General features: G+C 53.0%; 7 protein-coding genes across 7 annotated transcripts; 5 read left to right on the top strand and 2 right to left on the bottom strand.

Annotated features, from left to right (window-relative positions):
- Positions 1 to 476: 476 nt before the first annotated feature.
- On the top strand, positions 477 to 2135 carry AB675_11896 (Choline transporter-like protein ctl1; the record flags this gene model as incomplete). Its single annotated transcript, XM_018140782.1, has 1 exon — positions 477 to 2135. One exon carries the CDS (start codon positions 477 to 479, stop codon positions 2133 to 2135), a length of 1659 nt encoding a protein of 552 aa, XP_017994927.1.
- Positions 2136 to 2569: 434 nt separating this feature from the next.
- Positions 2570 to 4867, top strand: AB675_11895 (Dolichyl-phosphate-mannose--protein mannosyltransferase 2; the record flags this gene model as incomplete). Its single annotated transcript, XM_018140781.1, has 2 exons — positions 2570 to 2856; positions 2905 to 4867. 2 exons carry the CDS (start codon positions 2570 to 2572, stop codon positions 4865 to 4867), a joined length of 2250 nt encoding a protein of 749 aa, XP_017994985.1.
- A 4100-nt stretch (positions 4868 to 8967) lies between these two features.
- AB675_11894 (uncharacterized protein) lies at positions 8968 to 11776 on the top strand (the record flags this gene model as incomplete). Its single annotated transcript, XM_018140780.1, has 3 exons — positions 8968 to 9977; positions 10029 to 10282; positions 10329 to 11776. 3 exons carry the CDS (start codon positions 8968 to 8970, stop codon positions 11774 to 11776), a joined length of 2712 nt encoding a protein of 903 aa, XP_017994978.1.
- Positions 11777 to 12920: 1144 nt separating this feature from the next.
- Positions 12921 to 13292, top strand: AB675_11893 (uncharacterized protein; the record flags this gene model as incomplete). Its single annotated transcript, XM_018140779.1, has 1 exon — positions 12921 to 13292. One exon carries the CDS (start codon positions 12921 to 12923, stop codon positions 13290 to 13292), a length of 372 nt encoding a protein of 123 aa, XP_017994939.1.
- An 86-nt stretch (positions 13293 to 13378) lies between these two features.
- Positions 13379 to 15093, bottom strand: AB675_11892 (Arginine permease; the record flags this gene model as incomplete). The annotated part of the gene is made up of 2 exons (XM_018140778.1): positions 13379 to 14659; positions 14710 to 15093. 2 exons carry the CDS (start codon positions 15091 to 15093, stop codon positions 13379 to 13381), a joined length of 1665 nt encoding a protein of 554 aa, XP_017994949.1.
- Positions 15094 to 16118: 1025 nt separating this feature from the next.
- AB675_11891 (NADP-dependent alcohol dehydrogenase 6) lies at positions 16119 to 17411 on the top strand (the record flags this gene model as incomplete). The annotated part of the gene is made up of 5 exons (XM_018140777.1): positions 16119 to 16246; positions 16297 to 16503; positions 16556 to 16594; positions 16648 to 16673; positions 16738 to 17411. 5 exons carry the CDS (start codon positions 16119 to 16121, stop codon positions 17409 to 17411), a joined length of 1074 nt encoding a protein of 357 aa, XP_017994971.1.
- A 280-nt stretch (positions 17412 to 17691) lies between these two features.
- Positions 17692 to 19725, bottom strand: AB675_11890 (uncharacterized protein; the record flags this gene model as incomplete). The annotated part of the gene is made up of 1 exon (XM_018140776.1): positions 17692 to 19725. One exon carries the CDS (start codon positions 19723 to 19725, stop codon positions 17692 to 17694), a length of 2034 nt encoding a protein of 677 aa, XP_017994944.1.
- Positions 19726 to 20480: the final 755 nt, after the last annotated feature.

Below are 20480 nucleotides of genomic sequence, written 5' to 3'. Positions count from 1 at the left end.
TCTGGCTGGCGACTGGGAGGATCTCGAGCGAATCCATCGCGACAACAGAATCCCTATCATTCGACTACATCTCAAGCGTCCGGCTTTCCGTTCGCATCGCGCCTGAACCCGCAGCAGGCGCCTTTGTTCTTCAGCGCCACCGACGAGTTCCGAGAGGAGAACGATGAAGAGGAGCACGAACGCGAAATCGCAGACTTCTACGCGCTCCAGAGATCGCGGCGCCAGCTTGGTGATAGTGGGCTAAAGGAGTCCTCTGAGCCCGAAAATGCAGCGGGTTCGAGTATGGGCGACAGTGCTGGTAGTGACCAGGCATTCCAGAGGCCGGGCGGCATAAGGAGCTCGTGGCGTGGGGAGGCTTCTAAAAGTCATGCAAAATCTCCCGAGGTAGAAGACGTGCAGAGTCGAACGAATCACTGGGGCTCACGGGTCTGTCTCGTCTGTCAAATCCCTTGGTTGATGTTGGCCTTAACGACACAATGCGCCAGAGTGAATTCGAAGACGACGAGCCGCCGGACGATCTACTCGAGAATCCGCCATCGATACAAGTGCCAAGGAAGAAGCGTACAACACACAATTATGCTTCCGACGAAGAGGACGATGGCAGAGACAGTCAACAGCTTCTGCAAGGTCTTCCAGAAGAGCAGCCTCATGATTCGATACCAGAGATAGTTCCTCCGCATCAAGGTAGACCGCCCCAGCACGACGCATTCTGGGGCCACCTATACTTGCTCGCCTTGGCCGGAATGTTTGCAACCTGGTTTCTTTTCTGGCTGCAGACCGCTCCAAGAGACGCTAAAGGTGATACTGTCTACAACACGCTTCATGGCTCATTTGGCCTTCTCTCGGCCTACACCATCGTCAGCATATTCGTGGCGCTTTTATGGCTCGCTGCTCTTCGCGACTACGCGCGATACCTGGTATTTACTATAATTGTGGTGGTACCAGTCATCCTCTACTCATTCTCGTTATACCCATTCATCACGAGCTTCAAGAGCTATCCGGAAGGAGGACGGACCCAGAATTGGCTGATGCGCTGGGGCTCACTGGTGCCATTCGTCATGGCCACGCTATGGATCATTGCTGTGATCCGGTCGAGGCTGATCATGCAGAAAGCGATTGCGATACTGGAGTTCTCGACTCGAATCTTGGCAGCGAATCCGGCTTTGATCATGGTTGGGTTTGCGACTCTTGGCTCAATCGTTGGTTTCACTTGGCTATGGCTGTCGATGTTCAGTCGTGTCTTCCTGCGCGGTCATCCAGCCGATCGTAATGCTGTTGTCAGATTCGTAGTCGACACTTCGACATGGTGGGTCGGCATCTACTTTATCCTGGTCTATCTGTGGACAATATCGGTCATCTTCGGCTTACAAAGGACAATTACTTCGGCGACTGTCTCGCAGTGGTATTTCCACAGACTGGCACTTCCCACGCCAACGTCTCAGACGATCGTGCAGGCGGCTTTGCAGCACTCAGTAACCACGCTCTTTGGTACAATCAGTCTGTACACTGGCCTCAGCCTGATTGTGCGATTGCCACTATTGGTGCTGCCACGGCGGCTGACGATGCTGCTCAGTCTTGCGATGTACTCGTTCATTCCGAGCCCGGTTGCTGTACTCATCAACCCGCTTACCTTGACCTATGCTGCGATCCACTCCCAGCCGTTACGAGTCAGCGCACGAGGTCTATCGCAGATGCACTTTCTAGTACCAAATGACGCAACGACATCATTGCATCCCAACACCTTCAACCAGAGGAGACGTGACGGCTGGGCAAGCGACACTGCACCCTTGCAGCCATACCGCTTGGCCAAGCTCATTCTACATTCGACCCGATTCATGATGAGCATGGCATTGGGTTACGGTGGATGGACAGCAACAAGCCGAGACGTGCCAGGGCAAGGCTTCGGTGGCAGCTTGTATAGCTGGATCGTCGGACTGTGCGCAGGTGCAATCGGTTGGTCTATCCTGGGCGCCATGGAAGGCGTGCTTGCAACCATTGTGGATGCAGTCGCAGTAGCATGGGGTTCAGAGACCAGCGGAGGCAAGAACGGAGCGCGGTACTGTCGAGAAGCTGGCATGCTGTTTGGCGACGATGAGGATGGTGCAGGTGCTCGAGGCAGGGTTAGCTTAGCCTAGATTTGATAAGAAAGGACAATGACAGCTGTGAAATGGTATGCTGATCAATTTTAGTGATGTGGTTACCTCAGTCCGCTGCATTGGTGAAGCAAAAGTCTCTGACAAACGCGGTTTAGCTCTCCAAAAATAAAGCGCGACGTGTTCTTCCGTGTTCCCCTCTGTAGGCAAGGGGACATTCACTTCAAAATCAGCAGTCTTCACTCGAAAGGGTGAGTTCGTCGCTGTCTTTCTGATAATATCACTTGTTGTATAATAGCTGCCTTACCTTCTTTTCGCTGACGCTTCGACCACGGCTTGAGACCGACACCGTCGAAACGGCAGCGCAGTTCCCCTCAGCCCCCTTGGGCGTACTCGAAGTTATTTAATTCAGCTTTCTTTTCTTTCCATCAACTTCACCTTCAGAGGCTATCATCTCCTTTTCGACATCTTCTACTATGGCGTCTTCACCAAGTGCTGGTGTGGCGACTGGCGCTAGTCGACAGGATGCCGACCTTCATCGCCGCAATGTTCAGTCGTACGACAAGGCCAACGGTCAACATGTCGTCAAATTGGAAGCTGAAGACACGAAGAAGCTTCAAAAGAGGCGGACGGAGGGGAGCATTCTCCAGGTGCTAGATGACTGGGAAGTAGTCATCGCGCCCATCATCTTCACAGCGTTCGCGCTCTTCACTAGACTATGGAAGATTGGTCTGTCCAACATTGTCACATGGGATGAAGCACAGTCAGTCTTCCCCTTCCTTCACTGTGAAGCCATGCTAAATCTGTCTAGTTTTGGTAAATTCGGATCGCACTATCTCAAACGCGATTTCTACTTCGATGTACACCCTCCCCTCGGAAAGATGCTGGTCGGCCTTTCTGGCTATATGGCAGGCTACAACGGTTCCTTCGAATTCAAGTCAGGCGAGGTCTATCCTGAAGAGGTCAATTACACGTTCATGCGCATCTTCAACGCCATGTTCGGTGTTGTGACTATTCCTGCGGCATACTTTGCAGCCCGCGCACTCGGCTGGCGTCGTGAGACTGTCTGGCTTGTCACACTGATGGTCCTGTGCGAAAACTCGTACGCGACCATCTCCCGATTCATCCTTCTCGACTCGATGCTTCTCTGCTTCACGTTCACCACGGTCTTGTGCTGGGCAAAATTTCATACACTACAGAAGAAGCCATGGACTTTCGAGTGGTTCCTATGGATTGTTCTGACCGGCCTCAGCATCGGCTGCGTCTGCAGTGTCAAATGGGTCGGTTTCTTTGCTACCGCACTGGTTGGTCTGTACACCGCTGAGGATCTGTGGAACAAATTCGGCGACCTCAAAATGCCCAAGAAAGAGCTTGCCAGCCATTTGGTGGTAAGGGTCGTTGGCTTGATCGTTATCCCCCTAATGGTGTATATGTTCTCCTTCTACCTCCACTTCTTGATCCTCAACAAATCCGGACCCGGAGACGCTCAGATGTCCTCCCTCTTCCAGGCCAATCTCGAGGGAACTGAGGTCGGCAGAGACGCTCCTCTCGAGATCGCACTTGGCTCGAGAGTTACACTCAAGAATATGGGCTATGGTGGTGGCCTCCTTCACTCTCACGTCCAGACATATCCCGAGGGTAGCAAGCAACAACAAATCACATGTTATCATCACAAGGATGCCAACAACGATTGGTTCATCTACCCAAACCGCAGCCGAGCCGCAATTCTCGACCCCGAAGATCCACTCGAGTTCATTGCTGACAAGAGCGTCATTCGTCTGGTCCATTCATCCACTGGCCGCAATCTACATTCTCACAATGTCGCGGCTCCGGTCACTAAAGGCGACTATGAAGTATCGTGCTATGGCAATACCACCGTTGGCGACGAAAAGGATCACTGGCAGGTCGAGGTCGTCAGCGACGCCGCGTCATCGGACAGATCCCGTATCAGGACGCTTACTACTGGGTTCCGTCTCAGGCACCCCGTGCTAGGCTGCTACTTGCGAGCCGGCAACACGAATCTACCACAGTGGGGCTTCAAGCAGATTGAGACCACTTGCGTGAAGCAAAACCATCCACGTGATGTCTACACGCACTGGAACATCGAATCTCATATCAACGAGCGATTGCCCCCTGGCGATGCCAAGGCCTACCGATCTCCCTTCTTCAAAGACTTCATTCATCTGAATGTTGCTATGATGACATCGAACAATGCTCTCGTCCCCGACCCCGACAAGCAGGATGATTTGGCTTCCCACTTCTGGCAATGGCCCATTCTCAACGTCGGCCTGCGAATGTGCTCCTGGGACGATAAGATCACCAAATACTTTCTGCTTGGCAACCCCATCGTCTATTGGGGCTCGACTGCGTCTCTTGGCGTCTTTGGTCTGATAGTCGCTTGGTATGCAATCCGGTGGCAACGTGGCTACGATGAGCTTACACAAGCCGACATCGACCAAATTCATTACGCTGGCTTCTATCCCGTCATCGGTTGGGTCTTGCACTACATCCCCTTCGTCATCATGGCGCGTGTCACGTACGTTCATCATTATTACCCGGCACTATACTTCGCCATCCTGTCCGCAGGATTCTGTGTCAACTGGACCACACGACGACTCGGAACTGGACTACGATGGGGCATCTTCTCTTTACTCTATGCTGTCGTGATCGGTCTCTTCGTCCTCTTCAGTCCGGTCGTCTTCGGAATGCAAGGTAGCAATCGCCAGTACGACTATCTGAAATGGTCAAGCAAGTGGAGGATCTCAGATGCCTAGATGCGACGCTCCCTTGTGACCGCAAAGTTCCAGATTTTCGTATGCCTACGGCGTTGGCGGTGTTGTCGCATGGACATGCCCAGCGGGCACAGCATATTCGAGCAATCTGACCGCAAGTGCGATCGATGCATAGATCGAGACCTTTCTTCCAGTATGTCACTGTACACCGATACAGGTGCGACGCCACTGCCTGGCTGGCTGGCTGGCTGTTGTTGGGGGCTGGGAAGGCGACAGACAGGTCTGGAACTGTTCGCTGACCCTACCAGAGCATTGGCACCTACTTGACTCGGGTCATCGAGCGATCTTGTAGCACGGTCTTCACCGCATACATAGATGTATCGATGCAAGAGATTGCCCGAGCAAAGGCCCTTCGAAATATGTCGGGATTGGAGCGGACTTTTGATGGAACGACTCACGATCTCTTTCATCGATTTGTGTTTCAATAGAGAAATGATCATCGTAAAAGTCCTCACATACAACGTTTCTTCGCTTACTTGTACTCAATCGATCATGAATTGATCCAGAGTATTTCCTTGACGTTCCGTAGAATTTCTCCGCCCTCATCGGATGAAGCACTTGCCAAGGTTTGTGCGCGACTCGTGCCAAAAACCTTAATTTGACTGCTAGCAGCCACAACGGATCCTTTTTCCTTCCACCAATCTTCGCTATCTGCACTATTCCGAACTCAGTAGCAGGGTTGGAAGGTGATCTACCTTCAAGTTGAGCCTCTGCATTGATCGTCAAAAGCATGCGCACTCGGTGAAGAATCGGCCCTTGCGGGATGACCGCATACCTTCGCGTCTACCGAGAAGCTTCGATTCCTTCCATCGCCGTCGACAATGTGGAGGCTGCTGTACCTTACTTTGACAGCAACTCGAAAACCTCGAACCGGCGCTTTTCTCCGGCACGATCTACGGCGCATGGCCTTCGATTACTGCACCACACTCTTGGGTGCGTCAAGAATGGACCAAAGGCTATTTTGCCCACCTGGAGGCAGACCGGCCGGCCTGTTTACCACATGCAGAGGTTGCATAGACGACGGGATACCTGAACACGAAACCTTGTTAAGAAGCTTGTTAGCCCGAAAAGCATCGCCAGAAATGCGGATGATAGCCGCATGTAAGACAACACGGCTACGAGCTCACAAACAGAAAAGCGACAAGCTCTCCATGTGTTTCGATATAGCAGCCGGCTTCATCGCTGATGATTCCGGCAGATCATATGCCGTCGATCTGGGGACGCCTCGACCCGTGATCTGCACCATCATTGTGGACGCGTTGTTGTTCGAGCTGCGAAAGAACAGTCCTTCTGCTGACGGCTGGAAGGCATCTGCCAAGACTGTTGGACCCGACGGGTACGCATACTATTACGCAATGGCCAGCCCGTCATCTCGTGATATGCAGGCGCTTTAAGCGTTATTCACCCATCTGGACACACCTATACATCGGCGACGCGCCGCCGACGACGCCGTACGATGCCGACATGTGAGACGTCACCAGGTCAGCTGAACCACGCTGCCGCCTCAAATGTTGCTCAGAGTGCGTGAGCGCCAAGAGCGTTTCAGGCACCATGCTGCACTAAAAGAGCCGACCGTACCGAAGTTAGATCGCCAAGCAGGACCTACTGCACGCGATATGGGGCTTGACATGCAGTGACTTGCGGTCAGGAATCCTCCGTGGCTCCGTCAAATGGACGTATCTCGGCACTCCGTTCAACGGTGTCCCTTGTTACACACCGTGCCTCGTCTCGAACCCCAAACGATGACAACATGGTGCGCACAGCCGTATCCATGGAGCTGTACGTTCCGATTGTGCTAGAGTCGTGGCTCCTCTTCCACGTGGAACGTCGGGTAGGTGGCTGTCAGATATCAGATTCGTTGTCGGCCAAATGTTTCCAAGGCAGTTCCCCAAACCAGTCCTAGCATCAATACACAATGGACCTCTGGCTCCTGACCACACTGGCTTGACGAAGGCCAGAGCCCAAATGGTACCCGCCGGCATATAGGAGCGGCAGGCGGTTCAAATAGAGCTGCCAAAAAGCCAATGCGACATGAACTATAGCGATTGTGGGACGAACGACCCAGCGTGTGAGCTTCCAAAGCCGCTACTCGTGACGACTTTGGTCTGCAAGGGGTGAGTACGGAACACGCCCGAAAAAGACCGAAAGTTCCGTTTGAGTTCTGGCATGCATCATACGTGTATTCAAATAGGTGCTCACTGCGACTCGCAGTATATGGTCATTGAAGAAATACGAAAACTCACGTTGGTGCGTTGCCGGTATTTGAAGTCTAAAGCAAGTACATTTGGTATGCGATCAAAGGCCGCCATGCTTTGAGTCATGTCTCTCTGTCTAGAAGAAGCTACTGGCCGGCCCATGCCTAGATCACCCAACGCGTCGGTAATCGCACATCAATAGCCGTCCTTTGTGACGCTCTGACAGCGGTTCGGCTGCCATGCTAGCACTTGGGATGAAATGCCGTGCTCCAGACCTGTACTCAGCATACGTAGTGCTGAGGTGGCCCGGTGAGACTTGAGCCACCGGCAAACTGGCCGTCAACAGCCGCGTGAGTAATCTAACAATAATCATCAGATCACAAGCGTCCACATAGCTGCAGCATTATGAGCTGACCCATGTTTCATCTCTGTTCGCCCCCAACACAGAGATGGTGAGGCTACAGACGACGGGACTGGCTTCCGAATAAGGTATGCAAGAGCCTTGGCACAGAGGCTTGGAAAAGCCTATTGCTGCACGACTCATGTCAAAGCAGGCCACAACGGCCGCTCATTGGCTTTTGCTTACCAGCTGTCGGGATGAGCTCCCCGCGGCTGCCCTATTCGTGCCGGTCTTGCAGCATTAGTCCAGTGGCGCCTTCCATATCCGTACGCCGAACGTGCTCGAAAGTCTCACACTTCTGGCAATAGTGGTCGGGACTAGTCGCACAAGTCCAACGGCTGCCCAGTTACTAGACGATCTAATCAATGCTCTTTGAAGCACTTCATTCGACGGGAAGATGAATGCGGAGTGGCTGTCAAGCCTGCAGGATCTGCCACGCCCAGGGATCGCCAGCAGGGAAATCCTCTCTGCGCTACGCTCACTGATGGTAAGTCTCGAAGTCAAACAACAATATCAAACGAATGGTGCCACCAGCTTTGAGAGATCACAGCCTACGGCCTCGTCCAGATCCATGCGTCCTAACATCATTGCCAGCGTATTTCAGTTCTTACCCGCACATGAATAGTCTTTTGTGCGGTTGCAACAATGCAGCAGCCAGGCATGCAATGATCCGCGCTGCATCCAATCGCCGGTGTTCTGGAAGGCCTGCTGATTGAGGCTCCCATTCCACCGACCCAGAGGATATCGAAGAATCGTTACGATTGAGCAGCAGATCCCCTGAATCATAGTGATTTAAGCTCACAGTGATCTGCTGCTAGGATCCCTGAGAGAGTTTGTGCTGTAAAAACGTCGATGAGGCCTAGCAGCGTCCTCTTGTATGATGCCCTTGCACTTCTGCACTTGGAAGTCTTGGAAAACGATGTCCGGACGCCGTTCACTCACCAGGCGTTTGCCATATGAACTAGATATATCGACCATCTTTAGTGTCTTCCAATTCTCTCGACCCCAGACCCAGTTCATTTCTTTTGCATCACATGGTCAACTCCAGGAGTTCGTTTCCAGTTCCAGGAGAATTCCGTCATCATTACAACAGCCATCCTTGAGCCGGTCCTCACATAAGATACGCTGTATACTCAGACAAGCCAAGCATCGACTCACTCTGTTGCCTCTGAGTATCAAGCGCTGGCCAAGCTCACAAAAAGAAAGTATATGAACTGAACTCTGCAGAGTCAGTGCAGACCCCTTTCACGAAAGCGAGCTCTGCAAATCCGGCAGAGTTGACCGACGAGGACGCCACAGGTTGAACATCAGCCACAAAACGGCTCAAAAAACAAGCCCAAATTTTTAAGCCCTCGGCTTAGGGTTACGCCTACATCAGTCAAAGAGCCGCCTAATATTGGGGCAGTCAAGTACTTATCCGAAGCCTAAGCCACACATCATCAGGCCTTCACTCAATGCTCGCCATCTGTTCTCCAAGCCAGACGTCAATGGCGGGGTTGCCTAACCGCCATTACTGGCAACTCAATTCTGCTCATCCTTCACAGCAGCCATGGTCTCCTTCCCCAGGATTCGATGTCGTCCCTCCTTCACCTCACCACCACCATCACCACCAACAGCAGCAGCCTCTCCCTCCACAATCGCCATACGAAGCCTATGACCAGTCCGTCAATGGTGTCCTTGCCTACCGACCTCGTGTCGACGAATACACCTACACTGGCATCCACCACGCCATGACTTCGCCCACGACCATGTCTGGAACACCTCAACCGAGTACGCAGGACTACCCTGATGACCCAAGCTTCGAGACTGGCTCAGATGGCCGTGTTGAAATGAACCAGGAAGATGTCGACGCCATCATCCGCAACAAGAGGAAGGTCAGAGATCCAAAGGCTTGCTATGCTTGCCACCGTCGAAAAGTCAAGTGCAACAGGGAACTACCATGCGACTCATGTGTCAAGAGAGATCACCCAGAGCTGTGCTCGTATGAGCGACCAACCAAGAAGCGTCGCATTGCTATGACCACAAGCTTCCCACGCCAGAACAGCGACGGCTCAGATGTCAAGGATCCTTCACTCCAGAGCGGACCCAATGTCACTGTCCCCAAGGAACAATGGGAGCGCATCAACAAGGAGCTCGCACAGATGAGGGAGCAGATTGCCACCACAGTCGACGCACCCGGAGAGGCCGATGGTGTCGCCAAGGATGGTGTCGCTGGCCAAGAAGAGACGGACCGTGAAGGTATTCATGCTCAGAGCAATCAGATGGGAACCACACATCTCGGTGGTCGCTCCGTGTTGGCGTACATGATGGGTCTGGGCCGAAGCAAGTCGGCACAGGATACGGCGCTTCACATGCTTAAGGACAATATCCTTCCGAACCTGGGCCTCGACAACGACAGCGTCACATATCCCTTCGTGGACCTCTGGAGTACCGACAACAGCATCAAGGATATCGATGGGCTCTGCAGCGCTATTCCTGCTGACAATCTTTGCAAACAGTAAGTCTCCTCCCTGTCCCGTTTCGCTGTGTTTGACTGATTGCATCATAGGTTCTTCTACTCATACCGAGATGTTGCATGCACGATCTATCCAGTCGTCGCCGAGCCGGCCGCTTTTGAAGCTACCCTCAACTTCATGCTCGCCAATCGAACGAAGGTACAACAAGGAGGCTTCCAACTTGACCCAAGCAATCCCATGGGTGTCTCGCTACCCACGTTGGCACTCATGTTTGCTGTCATGGCTTCCGGTGCACAGTGTTCTCAGATTAGTGCTAAGGAGCGGGAGTTGACGTCGCAAGTCTATGGTAAGACCTCCGAGACACTGTGACTTCCTCTGCTAACATCAACTAGTCTGCTGCTCATATCAAGCCCTGCGCATGGCGAACTTCCTCACTCACCCGAATCTGGAGACTATCCAAGCACTACTCATCATCACTAACGTGCTGTCGTACAACATGAACCCTGGTGTCGCTTACATCTTCCTTGGACTGGTCATTCGCATGGCCTTCTCGATGGGTCTGCAAATCACGCCGACCGGATTCTCGGATCACGAGAGCTGGCTTCGTCGTCGGGTCTGGTGGGCAATCGCCTGGCAAGATTCACACTTTAGCGTCAGCTATGATCGCCCTACTTCGACCGTTTTATGCAACCCAGAGATTCCATATGCTCCTGAAAGCACCGAGGACAATCGCAACTATGCCGAGACTATGTACAACATCATCAAACTTACCCAAGACATCATCCGCGAAAGGACATTCAAGCCCAATCAAAGGATGAGCTGGAGCTCAATACAGAAATACAGGGAAGGCGTCATCAACATCGTGGGTGACGCTGCACCACATCTCCGCGAACGATCAGCATGTGGCAGCGACAAGCAGAATCATATCGAGCGACTCGCCCTGAAGCTGCACTCATCGTACCTGATCAGCGAGCTCTGTCGACCAGCGCTACGCGAGACAGGTCGCTCAGAAGACCAAACGCCTAGCGGCACACCAGTCGGCTCACCGACCTCATCACAGGCACGCCGCAAATCCCGAACCTCATCTCGGTCCCCACCAGCGGACCCCAATCTACCCCAACAACTCCGCCGCGACTGTCTCCGTGGTCTGGAGGGAACCATCGATGCCTACGTCGAGCTCACCAAGCACTCCGAACTCGCCGCCCGCAGCTGGATCGGCATACAGCGTGCCGTCTCCGCCGCCTTCCTTCTCGGCACCCTGCCTGAAGCAAGTCAAGAATCGCGCATCATCGACCTCTTGCGCGAGCTCGAGAATTGTATCTTCAAGTTGACCGATGAAGACCCGGCGTTCGATGCTCTTCGTCGCAACGACCCCAATCTGACACCGACGGCGGATCATCCATCGACGGATGACAGCAGCATATGGGCACGCAGCATGACGAAAAGTCTGCTGACGCTGCGACAGCTGAACGCCTCCCTCGCTAACAACGTCGTTGGAGCTTCTCACAGACTGGCGCATCCAATGCCTAGACACAACGGCATGAACATGACAGTGCTCCACATGGACGGTGGTCAGATGCAGCATCCTTACCCGCAACCTCATCATCATGCTATGAACATGCCGCCGAGGAGCGCTTACCCACCCCTGTCGACTGCTGGCATGGGCGGGCCTTCTAGTGCTGGTGTGAAGATGGAGCATCATAGCCCGACCATCGGTAACGGGGTAATGGTTGGTGGACCGTCGATGCCGCCGGGACTTGTCATTCCAGTGTCTGGTCCGGGTGGGAGTCTTCCAGGGAGTGCGACAGCGATGCATCCGCCTGGTGGAATGTGGAACTAGGTGTATGAACTGACGTGCCGTCTGTGATTATGGACAGGGATGAATGACAACCATAGAATGAACAAAGCAACATAGCTGAACTTGAAGCATGGACACGGTGGGAACGATTAGCAATGTATTATGATACCAAGACAGGGAAAAGCGAAAGGAACTTTTTCTGCATGGAGAAAGGCACGAAAATTGAGCTTGGATACAAGCCCGCGACATGAATATAAATGAGACGATTGACACTGTCGACCACATCTTGCAACGATTGCTACCTTGATATTCCTGATGATCTGAGTACGTCGAGAATGAGACGCTATACATACAAAGGCCCACCCAAGATGGATTGATTTAAGAGCCACGCAAAAGAACTGATGAACACGACTGCACTTCGCAGTTATTCCAGATAGATCTGCAATAGACCGGTTGACATGCACCAGAAACGAAAGCAGATAAGGCCCATTTTAGCCGAGCTCATATGGAAACTCTAATTGGTCGTGACGCAACCTCCGTTTCCAGACGATGCCCTGTTTCCAAGATTCTCCTGATTAGCCACGACGGTGTTGTCAGCTCAAGCAATATCAACAGAAACTCGTCTTCAAAAGCTCCAGCATTACATCGTTGCTTCACGACAACGATCAAACAATACCGTCCACCATGCCACAAGAACAGCCCACCATGAACCAAAACATCCAGCCACCGGCGCAAGTCCATACAACGCAACCAAGAAAGGTTGAAACCATGTCAATGGGTATGCAATTCCAATCCAGCGCTCATCAAAACTTCACTGACATGCCCAATTCAATAGTCCCTCAAGCTCCACCACAACAAAAACCTCAGCAACAAATGCATCTACGCGGAGGAGATGATCGTGGAGGAATGTGTCCCGGCCGGTTCTGCTTCATCATCCCGTGCCCGCTGCCGTGCGACTTTTGCGTGTTTCCTTGTCCTTGCTGTTAGAGCGATGCTGGGTCTCGGGCGGCAGCGGCCAGGGGACAAGGTCCATTGGGGAAGGGATTTGGGCGACGATGCGTTTGGGCGCACGAGAGCGCTGGCTGTTGATTGCGATCGGAAATCTGCCGTTTGGCCTGAGTTCTAGCTGCAGATAGAACACAATGGCGATAACTTTGGCTATCTGATCCGCGAGTCGTCTCGAAACATGCCTGTGCTCACAGTGACTATGGGAGGAATAAACGAGGAAAGAGCAATCGAGGCAGGTGTGAACAAGGCAGGAGCTATCAAGGAAGGAGCTATCAAGGAAGGAGCTATCAAGGAAGGAGCTATCAAGGAAGGAGCTATCAAGGAAGGAGCCATCAAGGAAGGAGCCATCAAATTAAGCTTGATAACGGCAGGAGTGATCAAGGAAGATCCGCTTGAGGAAGGCATGCTCGAGGAAGGCGTGGTCGAAGCAATCAGGATAGGTGCCAGTGGTAGCACGCGACGAGAGCGATCAGAAGAGTGCTTGATCAAGGGGTGGGAGATCGGTCAAGCACACAGCAGACTGGGGAAGGATAACAATGGTATCGTGTAGTTTCATCACAGTTGTAGGTTATGTTACCGATCCTGACTAACATGCAAGAACACTCGTCTGACCCTCAAATACCCAAACAGCGTAGCCTAGCCCAAGATGAACTTGCTCACCCTGTTCAACCACGTCTTCCTCTGTGGGCCCTCCATTTCCTGCTCCTTCTCCGCCAGAGCATCCAACTCATCGACTTCCGTCCTCCCTGTCACCAAGTCAACCTCCTCGCTCTTGACTGGCTTACTCCTCGTGACCAACTTATGCCCCACAAACAGCACCACAAACAGCATGACGCTCACATATGCAATGAAGAAATCGCTCGTGTTCCACGGCATGAAGCTCGTGAAGCCTTGCGTCAGGATAATCAAAACGTTGAAACCCACGCCATACCAGCTGAACCACGGCTGCCACATCGCCTTGTATGGCAGGCTATCCCTGGAGATGCCCTGTGCCTTTAGTGCTTTCATAAACGCGATGTGTGAAATGCCGATACACGTCCAGGAGATGAAGCCGGCTACACCGGTGATGTTGAGCAGCCAGTCGAAGACCTCCGCACCGCTGCTGGACTCATTCAAGAAACCGAGCAGGCCAAATGCCGCAGTGAATGCGACCGCGACATACGGCACGCCGCGCTGGGAAGTGCGGCCCAAAATCTTAGGCGCGAGACCCTCGGACGCCAAGCCGACGAGGATGCGGCTACCGCTGTAGACATTGCTGTTGGCGGCGCTGAGGACGACGCACAGCAGAACACCATTGATCAGCCCGGGAAGGGCCTTGACGCCTGCGAGTTGTGCGGCAATGACGAAGGGCGACGCCGTCGCGTCTGTGCTGTCTGACAGAAGAGATTCGTTGTCGTAAGGTACCAGTAGGCCGATCATCAGGATTGTAAGGATGAAGAACAGCACGATGCGGAACGCCGTGTTGCGGATGGCGGAGGGGACGGTCTTGCGCGGGTTGGCAGTCTCCCCTGCTGCAATACCGACGAGCTCGGTACCCTGGTAGGAGAATCCGGCTTGGATGAGCACCGCCCAGAAGCCGACGAATCGGCCGGTTGCGCCGTCGACGATGTAGCTGGCGAATGCGCCTGGGTTGCTCCAGGTGTGGAAGCCGAGATATGGCCTGCCACCTGCACCAGCGTCGATGCAGATGGCGAAGATAATGAAGCCGACAACGGTCACAACTTTAATGAAGGCGAACCAGAATTCGACTTCGCCGTAGAATGAGACGGGCAGCATGTTGAGTGCGATGATGAAGACCCAGAAGACGGCGATGAAAATGCCTATGTTCAAATCCTGTTCCCAGTACTGGATGATCAGGCCGCTGGCAACCAGCTCCAGAGCGAAGGTCATGGCCCATGAAAACCAGTAGATCCATCCCTGAGTAGCAATTAGTCATTCTGGCGTCAAACACAGTAACAGCCACCTACCATAGCAAAGCCCAAGCTCGAGTCAACGAACCGACTAGCATACACCGTGAAGGACCCAGACACAGGCAAATACGTAGCCATCTCGCCCAATGCTACCATGACGCTATACACCAGTGTACCGACGAAAGAGTAGCCGATTAGCGCACCAGCAGGGCCAGCCTTGCTGAGAGCAGAGCCCGAGCCAATAAACAGACCGGTACCGATGGTGCCGCCAATGGCGATCATCTGCAGATGGCGGGATTGCAGACGGCGCTGCAGAGGGGCAGAGGTGCCTTGCTCAAGCGAAGACTGTTTCTCGATGTCATTGGATGGCGAGGTGCGGCCCGAGACATTGGCGGACGATGCCTCGGTCGGCTTGGTAAGGACTGAGTCGTCTTTGCCCATGACTGCGGACGATATGAATCAAGAGGTATGCAAAGGGAACGATCGAAGATGAGGCGAACACAGCCAATGGAGCTCTTCCCCTAAGTACAGGTCTTGACGATGGGACTCACCTCTAACGGCAGGTGTGACACATCGAATTCATATACTCTTCACCTTGACCCTGAAGCGCTCCCACATGGAGCTCATGCTCGCAGAAATTTCTTGCACTATGGGGCCTGCGCGCCCTTACCGGCGGCGTAGATAGCAAAAAAGGCGTCGAGGTGGTAGCAGGGCTGTATGAGCGTGTAGTATTTTCAGAAATAGAAATGCCTCAAGCCGCAAAGAAATTTTGAGGCTATGGGTGGGGACGCTTACTTCGGTTCAGGAAAGGGACGAATCATTGGGAAGCAGCGGATTTGATTTCCGGACCCCCCTAGGTAGCCGAAAAATTCTGGCAGATGGAGTTACGGTATGCCAGAAGAGCCGCCAGCTTCAGTTGGTACGACAGCGGAACGGTGGCGTTCGAGCGGGCCGCTCGCCTTACATCAGTGCTGACATACATGTGTCGCCTTGCATGCCAATGCTGCTGCTCACTTCCAACGTCTACAGGTCAACCTCGTTCGACATGCTGCGGTGTGTCGGTCCAGATGAAGCCATGAAGCCGCCGAGGGAGCACTGATGTGGTCTGAAGCAAATGTTGAAGACACCTAGCAGCTAATGACAGAATTGCGCCTTCTCTTGACAGAGAAATAGCTGCTCATTGGACCTGAACAAATGCACCTTCCGTTCGTGTCGAAGGCAGGTGGTCAGGTAGGCACACAGCAGGAGGCGACGACTTGTCGAGATCTGCCGATACTCGCTATCTACACGTCACTGGATAAACTTCCGCGTTGAACACTACGTCATCTACCAATGGCTGGCAGTCACATAAAAATTCCACTGTAAGTGATAGATAGCCTCCTGCACACGGTGAAATATCCTTCAACGACATATCAAACTCCAACAACTCGTGCTACAAAGACACACACATCTTAGAAGTAGTCAAAATGGGTCAAGACAAGTTTCAAGGATGGATGGGTCTAGACAAGAACGCCATTGGAAACATGAAATGGCAGGAGTTCGAACCAAAGCCATGGGCTGAAGATGATGTTGAGATCAAGATCACCCACTCGGGGTGAGTGACTCGGGAACACACAGCGATTCTGATACTGACCACGCCCTCAGCATCTGCGCCTCCGACTTGCACACTCTTCGCTCGGGCTGGGGCGAGACGGACTACCCGGTCGTAGTCGGCCACGAAATCGTGGGAGAGGCTGTGCGAGTTGGCAAGGATGTACCAACTGGCATCAAGGTTGGCGATCGCGTTGGTGTTGGTGCGCAATCAGGTGCTTGCCACAATCAGAAGGGTGATTGCGAGGCTTGTGCCGACGGGTAAGCTCTGTCGTGATAAGATCCTCGCGCAAATCGACTGACGCCTGCACAGCATGGAGCACGTCTGCAAATACTCGACTGATACCTTCAAGTGAGTGATGGCCAGGTCTATGCAACTCGAGTACCAATACTGACTTGACGCAGCTCAAACTGGCCAGACGGATCGAAAGGTAGGCCTTCCTCTCCCTACATCGCTCAGGAGAGTCGAGTACTTTTACTAACTCATTTGACAAGCATACGGCGGATATGCCAACTTCTGGCGTGGCAAGTACTCGTTCGTCACCAAGATCCCGGAAGCAATTCCCTCGGACGAAGCAGCTCCCATGCTGTGCGGCGGCATCACTGCGTTCCACCCACTCGTCCAGCACAACGCTGGCCCGGAAACTCGAGTCGGCATTGTTGGTCTCGGCGGACTCGGTCACTTCGGCGTGCTCGGCGCGTCTAAAGCTCTCAAGTGTAAGAAAGTGGTCGTCATCTCCCGATCCTCCACCAAGAAGGCGGACGCCATGAAGATGGGCGCCACCGACTTCATCGCCACCGATGAAGACAAAGACTGGGCGGACAAGCACGCGGGTACTCTTGACATCATCGTCAGCACCGTCTCGAGCCACAAGATGCCGCTGGAAGGTTATCTCCAACTTCTTGCTCGCAAAGGCGTGTACGTGCATGTTGGCGCACCGGAGGACAAGATGCCGGCTTTCAACATGTTCAGTCTGATTCCGAAGCGGGCTTCGATTCAAGGCAGTCAGACTGGCTCGCCGAGAGACATCAAGGAGATGTTGGACCTCTTTGCGAAGACGGGTGTGCACACATGGAACCAGAACCGGCCCATGAAGGAAGCGAATGAGGCAGTCAAGGACCTTGAGAACGGCAAGGCTCGCTATCGGTACGTTTTGTGCAACGAGTGATGGGCCGCGTTGGCATGTTCGGGCCTACGGCGCTGGTAGAGGGCGTGCTTGGCCCGTGGTGGACCGAGAGACTGAATTTGTGAGGCGGCCACACGAAGACAGAAGCCAGCAAGGTACTAAGTATAATGCCGCACAGCATCCAGGTACAAGACGAACAGGTCAGACACAGATTTCATGGTCAGCTAGAATTGCCACCCGGTCCGAGCATATAATTGTCCGTAATCAATACCACATGACATTGAAGTGACGCGTCTGATTCTGGCGCGAATTAGGCTCATCTTCACACGATGTCAATATGCCAAAAGTCGTCCTTCTTCAGCCCTTTTACAACTTCACCTCTCATCACGCCCCTAATGTAGGCTTGCCCGAGATTCCAATACTCGCCGGACGCTCGTCTTCGCAAGATGAACGGAGCACGGGCGCCCTTTATGATGGCCACCTTATCTCCTGGACGGCATGTGGCCGGAGCCAGACCCATGACATATCGGTGAGCAGTCTCGTCGCATTTAGCGGCTTGACGGGAGCGCAGTGTCACCACACACATCGACGCATGATCTTTGCCGACTAAGCAGTTGAAGTATGGTAGGCCACGGCGCTTCAGATGTTTGCCGATGAGTTTACGCAGGTACTTTTCCGTGCCGGTATCTCCCATCACACTTTTCCAGCTGTCGAACCAGAAGTGGTGGTCCCGGGCTAGGATCATCTCTTGCAAGTCTCTTCCGTTTTGGGTTGTTTGCATTTCGTCTCTTCCGGTATCATGCAGGGCAAAGTTCCAATCGTTCCAGCCCTTCTCTAGCTTGTATAGAAATGGTTTAGAAGCTCCGCTGTCTTGCAGGAATGTAGAGCCTGGATGGCTAGTTGGGTCGCAAAGCAAGAGATGTACAATATTCTTCATCAGATAAGACGATGACTGTGCTGAGGTGCGAGACCGAGTAAGCTTTGTGACAAGTCCATCGACAAATTGTGCCATTTCCGTGTAAACTCGATCACTTCTTACATGCAAAGCTGTGGACCGGAAGTGAATGCTGTCGTACATGAACGCACTCACTCTCGTTGTCTGGCCATTACAGTGAAATCTCGCAGGCTGAAGGCCACCCGCAGAGAATGTCGTGCTTGTGTTCCACGAGAATTCTGGAAAGGTGTGATTCCATCGAGGCGTCCAGGTTGGCCAGCGGCGGTACACAGATCCGCCCAAGCTAGGGGATGCAGCAAGTACAGAAGTACCGTGGCCGTTCCTTATCATGCAGTCTGCATAAAGTCGATACACCTGCTCTTTCGTCAAGGTGTAATCTGCCTCAGGGTAGTCTGCGGCATCACTTGCTAGACTGAGCATGGCGAATACCTTGTCCCGAGGATCACTAGTCTTCAACATACGGGCTGATTGCAATAATGAGACAAGATTTTGGTCCCTGCACACTTCTAAGAGCCCCATGAAGCGGTTGAATGCGCGGAGGTTGTCGGCACTTCGCGCCTCGAGGTTGGAATCCCACGACCAAGTCCATGCCCTCTCTTCGCTTCTATCAACGGCGTTGGTGGCGCGAATCTTCCGCAGCGCCGCAGTATTGGCTTCGCTGGATCGTATGATTGGCACGTCGAAAGCCAACGAACGAATTGCTTCCCACGAAAATTCCTCGTCACCTATGAGGCAATACACTCGGCGACTAGATAACAGCTCCTGGACGACCCAGCCTCGGTGCCAATAGTCTTGCGCTGTGATGTAATCGATGCAGCGATGGCAGGGCAGTAGGTCTCTGAGGTTGCCATCAATACAGTCGGCCACCATATTTGTTGAGCTTCGAGCTGGATGGAACCGAGCGTCGCGACGCAGGTAGAGGTCAAGGATGCTGACAGCAAGATCGCCATTGGCAGCCTTCGCAGCGTGATCCACGGAGAACCTAATCCACCTCAGCATGGAATTCAGATCTCCTCTGAAGCCAGTGCCTTCGCCCAGGTATACGAAGCATTCCAGGCCACCACGATATATGTCCTGCATTCGAGCAACCTGCCGATTGCGCTCTTGTAAGTCATCCTGATTGATACACAGCTGATCAATCCAGACTCTGCGTATCTGTGAATCGTATAGTCGCCTGATGATCCTTGCAAGGCCAAGAGAGATCCTCTTCGTGAAGCCGCAAAGTTCGATGGAGCCATCTAGGTTGTCATGATCCCAAACATACGACAGAGTTGCATACTGGTCATTGGAGTTGAACGTAACCACATCGAGGCTGCCACGTATGCTGCCGTGATTGTCGAGACCGAGCTGGAGTACGCGGAACTCGTTGTCTCGCAAACGTCGTCGACCATAGGTGTACATTCGCACGAGTACAACGTGCCATTGGAGCGATGTGCAATATGGTCTCGCTCTTACGGCTAGGATCGAGGGATATACGTGAAGTCAAGGACAAGACCTCGTTCTCATGAGGCTCACACTGAGACTGGTCAAGCCATGGCCGCTTTATGCGGGCACTTTGGGCCTGTAGACTATCTGCAAGTATACGAACAACCCGGGGAAGCGATTGGTTGTTAGAGAGCCCGGCGCTTTGCCAAAGGACTGCAATTGCTGATCTGCAAAAGGTCCAGAGCCTGATAATGGGAAGTTGCGCAAGGTCTCGGGCTGCCACTGAGATGATGATAGTTCAACTTACCTGCGCTTTGTTGCTTGGCCCAAAGCCTTCCCTCCCGCCTCATCACCTGAACACGAGTCGTGGCAAAAAGCGTTTCTTTCTCGATGGAGAGTCATTCATCGAAAAGGCGTGGCGCATTTCCCTGACGACTGAGTATCGTCGAAGCATCCATATGATTGATTTGTATATGGCACATTACTGCCACACTGTGCGTGTTCTGGATGACCGGAAGGAAGGTGACAGAGACTCGTACGCTAGCACATTGCGAAAATGGACGCGCAGGGGCTACGGTGGCGGATGCGACGGAAGTGTGCAGACGGAGGTTACTGTTACCCGTAGGTGGAGTAACTTCCTAATGTAGTTTAACTCTGTACTGCTACAGAATCTTTCATAATTAACAGTAATTAATCTATGTCTACTATCTACTACTATTTACTAGGATTAG

Source organism: Cyphellophora attinorum (assembly GCF_001299255.1).
Source record: "Cyphellophora attinorum strain CBS 131958 chromosome Unknown Contig46, whole genome shotgun sequence".
NCBI lineage: Eukaryota > Fungi > Ascomycota > Eurotiomycetes > Chaetothyriales > Cyphellophoraceae > Cyphellophora > Cyphellophora attinorum.
The sequence above is the reverse complement of the archived record's forward strand: the minus strand, read 5'-3'. Positions and strand labels throughout refer to the sequence as shown.